This window comes from Scylla paramamosain, chromosome 29 (assembly GCF_035594125.1).
Source record: "Scylla paramamosain isolate STU-SP2022 chromosome 29, ASM3559412v1, whole genome shotgun sequence".
Lineage (NCBI taxonomy): Eukaryota > Metazoa > Arthropoda > Malacostraca > Decapoda > Portunidae > Scylla > Scylla paramamosain.
This window is the reverse complement of record NC_087179.1, coordinates 6032659-6043215: the sequence shown is the minus strand read 5'-3', so window position 1 is coordinate 6043215 and position 10557 is coordinate 6032659. Positions and strand designations below refer to the sequence as shown.

At 36.5% G+C, this 10557-nt stretch overlaps 1 protein-coding gene across 1 annotated transcript in view; it reads right to left on the bottom strand.

Moving 5' to 3' along the window:
• Nucleotides 1-405: 405 nt before the first annotated feature.
• Nucleotides 406-10557, bottom strand: part of LOC135115201 (trypsin-1-like) — a 30736-nt gene continuing 20584 nt past the window's right edge. The window contains exons 3-7 of the mRNA XM_064031708.1: nt 8356-8487; nt 7943-8034; nt 2148-2257; nt 1040-1190; nt 406-745 (exon numbers count right to left, since the gene is read on the bottom strand). Coding sequence (XP_063887778.1) covers nt 565-745; nt 1040-1190; nt 2148-2257; nt 7943-8034; nt 8356-8487 — 666 coding nt within the window. The 3' untranslated portion in view covers nt 406-564. The remainder of the gene's footprint in view (nt 746-1039; nt 1191-2147; nt 2258-7942; nt 8035-8355; nt 8488-10557) is intronic.

Genomic DNA, 10557 nt, shown 5'->3' with positions numbered 1-10557 from the left:
CACCCTCTGATCCACTGCATACCACGGTTTTCTTTTCCAAATATTAGAATTTGGTTTAGTTGCATTTCAGGCATTATTAAATCTGGCAGTTTCTAAGATTGTATAATTAAGCAGATATCTAAGTTGGTATTAAAAGTGGCCGTTTTATTAGGTTAAATAATAATATAAAATAAGGCTGTATTTGGGTTGTTGTTGTTGTTGTTGTTGTTGTTGTTATTGATTGCCAAACAAGCCTGGCTGGCGTGGGCCTTGTCATGTGGCCCACAGGTAATTCTTAGTAGTCAGTCTATCGGTGAGCACAGCTGAGTGCTGCCTCCTGTATTTGGGGTGTTCGTTTTCTCAACTGTATCGAAATATTTTTATTGCTTTACAGGCAACTACCGTGTTCTCTGGTTATGCACACTATTGACCGTTTACTTTATTAGAGATACAATTGAAAAGTATTACACAAGTTTCAAACAAAAGTAAGAGATATTACACCTCCAGAACTTGAATGAGTACAAGTTAGAGCATCATTTTCAGATTAAAGTTTAACTTTATACAACTTGTCTTAAAGGCGAAGCTCTAACGCCTGGTGTGTGCGGTGATCCAGTCCAGGAAATAAGACACTTCAGTGTAGACTCCTGGATACTGAGGGCGGGCACAGCCGTAACCCCAGGACACCAGCCCCGCCAAGAGTGACCCACACACCAGCGGGCCTCCCGAGTCTCCTTGACAGGATCCCACCCCTGCAGCCGCGGTGCCTCTGTGAAGTATATGGCAATATCAATGTGTGAAGAGAAAGAACAGCTATTGATGGAATATACTTCGGATGAGAAATATAAGGGAGCTATGTGGAGGGTTTAACTGACAACAATGCCCATCATTAAATTATTATCCTGTTGGAATCTATTTCCAACAAAGGAATAATTTTTCAGGATGCATACTTCACCTATCCTTGTGTTGGGCAGACAAGAAAGGAAACGGGCAGAGGGCACGGCGGCCTCTTGATGATTCATGTGACTATATAGTTAATAAAAAGAAGCATGTGAAAACTCACCCGGCACAGAGCATAGAAGGGAAGAGCTCGTCGTCCACGTAAGACATGCTACACTCTTGATCACTCAGCACCGGCAGATCCGTATACAGCAGCTTGGCCGAGAGTCCCCCACCCTCCGAGGTGGTGCCCCATCCTGACACGCGACACACCTCTACAAATAACAGCATTACAAAAATATTGACAGCGTACACGGAATAATAAAACTGACATCCCTGATAAAGTAGCAAATGAAGTATTTGAATTTTATGAACACATTATTTGAATGTAACAGGCAAGAAAGAAATGTGCGCTAACGGTGAAACAAAGAAAGGTTAGACTTTCTACAAGCTGAACATTACACAGTTTGTCGCCACATTAAAATAAATTATTGTCCAGCGGTCACTGCATGAAAAACAATGTGAAGGAATGTGAAGAAAAACAGGTGTTAGCCACGAAACCCCGGATATCAGATAAAAATTAAGTTAGGGAAATTCATGCTAACAAATCAGAACCTAATGAACGAGTTGATAGGAAAAACAGTAACTGATGACTAATTTGGTCTCAAACTTAGCACTTGGAATAGATACAAAAGCGCCCTTAGCAGTAAATGATCTGCTGGAACTTTTTTGTGAGAAGTGTGACTCAAACAGAATCGCTGTTAAAAAGGAATATTCATCTGCTGCATTTTATGTGGTGAATAAGTCTTGGGTGAAGCTACAGACTAACCAGCTGATCCAAGACTTATATTATGAGGGGAAGATTACGCTATAACAAATGTCCACGACATTAAGATGATTGATACTTTGCGTAATGATTAGCAATGCCTGCCTTATATTTACTTAGCTGTACTACTTCCTTGTATACATGTTTATATTTTTATCTTTATTGCATACATTAGAGAAAATGTATAACTTAGAAATATTTTGGAAGGAGAGAATTAAAAAAAAGGACTCTCGTGTGTAACCATTTTATGAGACAGCAACGTAATTTACCCGCAAGATTTTCTTCAGCAACTTCTGCTTCCTATTGTTGGTCCTGGAGTTGTTTTCGAACAGAGCAAGCCTTCATATTAATAACTAGGAAACTTTTGTATCGTAATATGCGACAACGAAGAACGCGGGTAACAAACCTCCAGTGAAATTTTGCAGTGGCTGAGGGAGACTGATCTGGCCCACAGACTCCGTGTACAGCAGAGGGGTCTCCAGCCGCAGCAAGGCTATGTCGTTCTCAAAGGTTATCCTGTCAAAACGTGCCACACGCATACTAATTAGAATAATATATAATCAATCCGTAAGCTTCACATAAAATCGTGCTACTTAAGTAAAAGAGAAAGTTTTGCTGCTAAGTGGCGTAACTCAAACAAAAACACAACTTAAGGAAAATCAGATAAAGGTAAAATGTACCGAAACAATAAAAAATGTACCGAAACAATAAAATCTACTAAAAAGTGTAAGTTTGCAATTCTAATGAACACTCATATTATTAAGAGTTGTATCTTTAATACCAGAAACGAACAAGCAGATTCAGCCTGAGATTTGGATAGGCTGCCTCCTTATATTGTTTTAATTTTTTGATGAATGAAAACCGCAAAATTCGAGAAACAAACTTTAAGAAATATCGATTCAGATTGATTGATGAGTGAGTCCCAGGTATTTTACTTTAACAGTACTCTGATTAACAAATACATCACTGAGATATTTCACATAATTTGTATTTTGTCATCGTCCTCCACGATGTGTGTTCGTATGTTGGTGCCAAAGAAGGTGGTCCCTATTGTAAAACAGCAAGTCAGTCGCTTCCTCCCTGTCCTCAAGAGAAGCGTTTTATTGTAATATCTTAATGGTTTTTAACCTCTTTTATTTTAACGGCTCTGAAGATGGGGCTGTTTTGCCGAAACGTAACCGAAACAAAAGGAATATTGCGAGTAATGTAAGTCTACGCTTTCTTCTACAATGCACACACACACACACACACACACACACACACACACACACACAAACACACACACACACACTTTTTTTAAATCCAATTTAAAAATCCAACTGTCTTGAATTGCCCTCTGCCTTTGCACAAGCATGCTATCTGAACACGATCCATCACCAGAGGAGCTGCTAGTAAAACTAGAAGAACACTTGTGAAGAAAATGTTAGACACTGTGAGACTTGCTGAGCAGACCATGCTTAACTAAAACAGGAATAACCTTACACAGTGGAGAAATATATATATATATATATATATATATATATATATATATATATATATATATATATATATATATATATATATATATATATATATATATATATATATATATATATATATATATATATATATATATATATATATATATATACTAATGTATATTAGTACACAAGTTCCGAGTTATAGAAGAGGTAAACAGGGATACACCTGAGTATCTTCTTCATTCATTGCTTGCACGTTACGCTGAAGGCATCATCAGTATGAAACAATGAGTATATCACAAACATAAAATATATATAAAATATATAAAACAATATGATGTCCTATAAAGAGCACGACAATGTGAGACAACAAACGGCTAAGGGAGGCAAATAAACATTTGTAAAGTGGACGAAAAATACTGGTAAGTAAAGTAACTGAAATTTGCTCAGCCTTCTAATGACACATACACAACACGTAAGAAATACATAATATTACCTTACTATGGCCATCTTAGCTATACTATTAGAAAGAAACTCACTACCATGCATTTTATATTACCTTACTATGGCCACCTTAGCTATACTATTAGAAAGAAACTCTCTACCATACTTAAAATGCATGTATGTGTCTTATGATGATGTCAGCTTTACTACCAATGAGTGATATTACTTGTGGTGTACCACAGGGATCAATTCTTGGACCTCTACTATTTCTTCTTTATGTCAATGATATTGTAAATGTTTCTCCTTCACTCATTCCAATACTTTTTTGCTGATGATACCAATATTTTTCTAGAGGGTAATGCAATAAATGAAATGATCACTAAAATGAACACAGAAATGCTAAAGATAATGGACTGGAAAAATACAAATAAACTGTCTCTCAGTATAGATAAAACAAAATATATATTTCATACTAAGGGAAAAAATTACTCATTAAATTATGTATCTTTAAATAATAAAGTAATTAATAGAGTAAACTTTATAAAATTCTTAGGTGTTATTATCGACTCAACACTGTCTTGGTCAGAACATGTTAAATTAATTATAAACAAAATTGCTAAAGAGCATACCAGACCACTGTTCTTGTCGTTCCAAATACTACCTCTTGACAAAATCTACATATTTTCTCTTAGCAAGTTAATGCATAAATACAGTAACAATTGCTTGCCCTTAATATATAATGATAAGAAATTCATGTACCACAATGGAGAACAACCGTGAAAACTTTCAGGTATAAAGGGGCAATTATATGGAACCATGTATCCAAATACATCCCACACAATTGTAACATCTCAACATTCAAGCACAAGTTTAAGACATTTTTAGCGGATAATTACCTCAGTAATATATTTGATATTATATGTTATCTAGATTGTTATATTATTATTATTATTATTATTATTATTATTATTATTATTATTATTATTATTATTATTATTTATCTTCCTCTTTCATGGAATCTTCATATAATTACTTGTAGTATTATTATATTATTTGCCATTGTAATTTTCCCTAGTACCGCCAGTCTTTGTTTTTGTGATTTTTTTTTTTTTTTTTTAAGGAGTATAGTAGGACACATATACGAGTACCCTCGGGTATCTAGTCCTCTTTGTCATATTGCTTTCTTTCCCTCTACTCATATTTATAGATATGTAAATTGTAAGTGCTTAATGACAGTTATTATTATTATTATTATTATTATTATTATTATTATTATTATTATTATTATGTAGTAGTAGTAGTAGTAGTAGTAGTAGTGTAGTATTTTCCACAATTTAAGTTCTTTATATGTATGTATATGTAAGGGAAGAGGTGTATTTGAAGTGGAATGTGTTGAGGGGAGAGGCGGTATGTATTTAGGGTTTGTATTGAGTCAGCAAATTCTTCTTCAGAGCGTAAGAGGCTCTGAGGGGAATAGAGGGGCGGCGATCTCACGGGATAAATTCGGGTGTGGTGCAGTCATGGAGTGTGTGTATGGAGGTATGTGTAGGTGTGGAGGAGGTGTGATGTGGCGGTATAACCTTGATATCCAGGATCTGGTTGGTGAGTCTTCTGTGGTAGTAAGAGCTCTTGTTCACTGAAATTCGGTCGGGTGAGTTGTGTCGGTGACGTAACACTGAGAGGCAGTATAGGGCAGAAAGGCAACCATTTTGTGGTTGGGGCTGCGCTGGTATTGTGGCGTCATTGGTGTCTTTAGGGGTGGTGCTGTGGTGTTATTGGTGTCTTTGGAGATGGTGTTATGGTGTTATTGGTGATCTATGGTGATGGTGCTGATGTCTTGTAAGGTTCGAGAAAGTAAAATATGGGAATTGTTATTTGGTGACGCGGTGACAGCGTCTAGGGAAATTTCTGCAGCTGGGGAAAATATTTCAGTGGTCTATGGAGGAATAAAAGGGTTTAAGTGCTTTGTGAAGTGACGGGAATGTCATATATTGATGTGTATAACTTCTGACCAATAAGAGACGCGATATAAGAGCCTGAGAAAAAGGGGGGAATCTATTGTGAGTGAGTGTGGAAATTATCCTGTGTTGGTCTAGGGTAGAAATTTGTTCCCTAATTTCCCTTACTGTGTAGTACCTCTGTTTGTGAGTTATCATTATCATTAATATATTCTGTTATTATATCGAATAATTGTGTTTTCTACCCCAACATTGATCTGGTACTGAGGGGATTTCTGGCGTGCTGTGCCAAGGTAAGGGTTTTATGAGAGGGTTTATTAGCTGGCGATTTCAGATAGGTCAGGCCAGGTAGGTATTCAAGACCTTTAAAAATCCAGACTCTTAAAACTTTCTGGGATCAGTGTAACGTCGACTTTCTTGAAAAGATAATCGGGATTGTGACACTAATTACATTAAACACTTGAAACCTGAATTAAATAACCAATTATCATGAAGTTACATATTTTATAAACCCTATTCGGAGCTTTGACTTTCGAAACTATACCATTCTAACCCACACACCCTCTGCCTACCAGCGGGGACACACAAGGTTCGTTCCATTGTTTTTTTTTTTTTTTGTCTTTTTTTTTATTCTATACTAGTTTTCCATTGGTCATACATTTTTTTGCATATATCAGTTGTTTATTATTTTGTCCTTCAGTTACTTTACTTAACTTGTATTTTTCTTATACTTCACCAATGTTTATTTGCCTCCCTTAAGCCGTTTATTGTCTTACATTGTTGTGCCCTCTATAGAACTTCATACTGTTTCATACTCGTATGTCTTATATATTTTATGGTTATGATATGCTCATTATTTTTATACTTTTTAGCCTGATTACGCGTTCTACGTAAGATAAAACGTTGCAAGCAATAAATTAAGATACTCTGGTGTATCCATGTTCACCTCATTATATATATATATATATATATATATATATATATATATATATATATATATATATATATATATATATATATATATATATATATATATATATATATATATATATATATATATATATACACACACACACACACACAGCCGAACCTCGGTTACCGAACGCCCCTTTTTCGAACAACTCGGTTTCTGAACAAAAACGACTCGTGATTCCTTCAGTTGCCGTTCTATAATTCAGTCTTCGAACAAAGTTACTTGGTTTCAAATACTACAAGACGTAGCAAAAACAGCCATTTATTAATATTTTATAGTTTCTATAAAATTTACCTTCGCTTTAATATGTTTGGAGGAGAGACGCAGAGGGTAAGACAGTAATTCAATCTTTGAAATAAGTTAAATGTGATCCCGTTGAAGAAGTTGAAGAACCTTGATGTAAACAAACAAGATTCGGCGCTCAGGATTTATCCTGAGCCTCCTGTGGGTCTGTCTATGACCCACAACATCATAAGTACTGCGCAACTGCATTTTCCCAGTAGCTTTTCCCAGCAGCAAGAAGATGTCTAAGTCTTATGATCACTTTAATTTGGCGGTAAGTGGGTTGTTGTTGCTCCTCTATGTCATTCTAAGGTTTTCCTCACTAGATCGGTATCATTCTAAGGTTTCCCTCACTAGATCGGTGACAAAAGACCTGCATGGTCTAAACAATATCTTTTGATGAGTTCTGTGTCACTAATCTTTTCTGGATTAAAAAAAAAATCTAAGCCGGAGATGATGTGGAGCGGCCATCTTAGCAGTGGAAGTGTCGGTCAATACCAGCTAAGACTTGGTGGAAGGGTGTCTGAGAACGGAATAATCTATTTTACATTGATTTCTATGGGGAAAATAGTTTTGGTTCTCGAAAATTTCGGATTTCGAACGGCATTCAGGAACTAATTAAGTTCGAAAGCCGAGGTTCCAATATATATATATATATATATATATATATATATATATATATATATATATATATATATATATATATATATATATATCGAAAACCGAGGTTCCAATATATATATATATATATATATATATATATATCGGTGGATGAGAGTGGTTTCCCAATTCTGAGTTTTTTGAGGTCTGTGAGTGTGACTTCATACGATAATATTCATATTTCTATTTATTGTTGTTGCTATTATTATTATTATTATTATCATTATTATTATTATTATTATTATTATTATTATTATTGTTCATTTATCTATTTTACTTCATATATATTGTAGATACTGGTTTTTATTTTTCCTTTGCAGATATTTGAGTCCATTGAAGCAGATAGGCTTTGGGCACTGTAGTTAACATTGGAAACAATTATGTAACTTAGGCACTAGACAGGAGAGGTTTTCCCTTTGCTCACCGATCGTAGAAGGGATGCTCAATGATGAAGTTGATTTCTGCCACCTGCTCCGATACCTCTAGAGAGTGGAGGTCCAGCTCTCCTGCAACTACCTGCATCATAAAGGCCACACTTCATTACACCATCCACCACGGCTTCCGCCAAGAAAAAGTAATAAATAAATTAATAAATGGAATTATAATACAAATAAATAAACAAATAAATAGAATAAATAAATAGATAAATGATAAATAAAAAAAATAAATAAACCATTTAAATAAATAGATAAATAAAAAAATGAAATAAACCATATTTTGAGTCTTCTCAAGAGTAATAATTCTTTGAACAAACGTCAAGGTTTTTTTTTTTTTTTTTTTTTTTTTGTTATCCTATCAGTTCTTTTAAAGCCAGACTAGTGTGAGCCAGTCACTCACCCTAAGACCGGTGGGAGAAGTGAAGTCCCCGCCCTCCACACAGTGCGCCGCAGTCAACACAAAACTGGGCGAGATGATCACGCCACCACAAAAGTGAAACCACCTCCCTAACACTTTCTCCTGAAAGCTCACCTGAAAGAAAATAAATGAATGAAAGTTGGAGCAGTATAAGACGTGTGTAACGAGTAGCAGTAAGATTTCTTGAAACATATATAGTTACGACCACACAACGCTCCTCTAACAGTTGCACTTGAATTCGGATCAATTTCCCTAAACTACCACTCTATAGTCTAGTGCGGGGGCCCACAAACACAAGTCCAGGCTACTTGCCGTCCTTAAACAGGTAATAATCTCTTGTGACCACATCCAGCCCCTCTTAAAGTTGCCACTAACTCGAGTCAGCTTTCACTAGACTACTCTCCGTGGTCTAGTGCAGAGCAAAACTGAATACAGATTATTCACGTGGTCGCACACAGTACACTGTCTCTGAGGCTGCCACCCTGCCTCTCACAGGGAAATTGCAGCGCTGAATAACACTAATTTTCCTTGCTGGGAATGAACTCGCCTAGTCACATCTAAAGAGACACATATAAGACCAACATCATATAATTATGAGGGCTTTAATACCCTGTGAGCAGCCTCCCACAATCACAGTTCAACCCACTGCTCAGAGTATTATAGTCTTGGATTCGTATTCAACTTGTCTTCAATCTCCCAGAAAACAGACTTCATCTAAGAGCGAAAAAGAAGGGACAAAGAAGTCAGTCAAACATGAAACACATACAACACATCCTCTGGCCGTATAAACGAACACATAAACAGGTAAAAAGGCCAGTCACATGTTAGAAACAACTAAGACACAGAAGAAGACACCGGCTCGCTACAAAATGGACGTTAACAAACGAACAATACAAATGAACTGGTTTCTGGGTCACCTATGACACTCATCAAGATGGGGAGGGCAGCCAAATCAGGCCTCACGTATGAACCAATACAACAATCTATACAGTGAGGTATATATATCTTACATAGATCCCATAAAGTTAGTTGATTTATACCCCCAAAATGCACGTCTTGCCTCAGGAAATATGTATATTAATCTAGGAACGCTTATATGTATACATCTTTTCTAACGTAACATGTTTATTTCCTCTATCATGTATTATGTCATTTTTCAACACATGTAACAACAGTGTTAGGTAGAGTTCTTGTAATGGCAAGCTGATCACCAAGGTAGCAAGCAAAAGCTGCTGGACAATTTGCCAGTGAGAGAGACAGGCAGACAGGACTCACTAGTGTTGAAAGCCGGATGTGACTTGTCTGTATATACTTGTGGAGAAGGACCAATACAGTTTGATGTAAATCTGTGAGCGCCCAAATCCAGAGAAGAAGACACTCATTACGGTTCCTGATGCGCCAATCAACTGTGATGTATGCTTCACGGGTCCCAGTAAACTCCAGAATCTTAAGATGGAAAGAACTCTTTCCACTGTATGTTAACTTCTGCACTATTAGTAAACAGATGATGACTAGTGTACTAACAAATATATATATATATATATATATATATATATATATATATATATATATATATATATATATATATATATATATATATATATTATGACCACAGTTCCCAGCCACTTCACAAAGCTGCTGCACCTGGACCAGCTTCCCCTAGTCACCTACATGATTGGGTACAGGCCTTAACATAGGTTACAAGGTCCACTCTTGGCTCATGCACCCTTCTTAACAACGCTCATAACACCAGGTCACACTTACTGAGGTCACCAGTCTGTTTCACCCACCTACAGACAAGGGACGTACTCTAACAACAATTAACTCTCATAGCAGTGAAAGGATCGACATCCACGCCTAGGAAGAAACAATTATAACGAGCGCTAACACACATATTGTCGAGGTATAAAAGCCTGTTGGACAATCGCCTTCATAACAAATTCTCCCACTGTCCAACAGCGTATTATAGCCTCAAGCCGAGTAGTGTCGCTTGCTGCCTACTGGATGGCAGGCCTTGTTGGGACCTTGAGGAGGGAGTAAAGTTCACTACAAAGCCAATTAATTACTGAAGTCCTCTGCTGGTCAAACACCCTCCAGGAACCCAAGGTAGTAGCATTTAACACGAACAAGAGATACGACTACAGACAAGTGCCCACAAACACACAGGAGGGTAATTCACTGCTC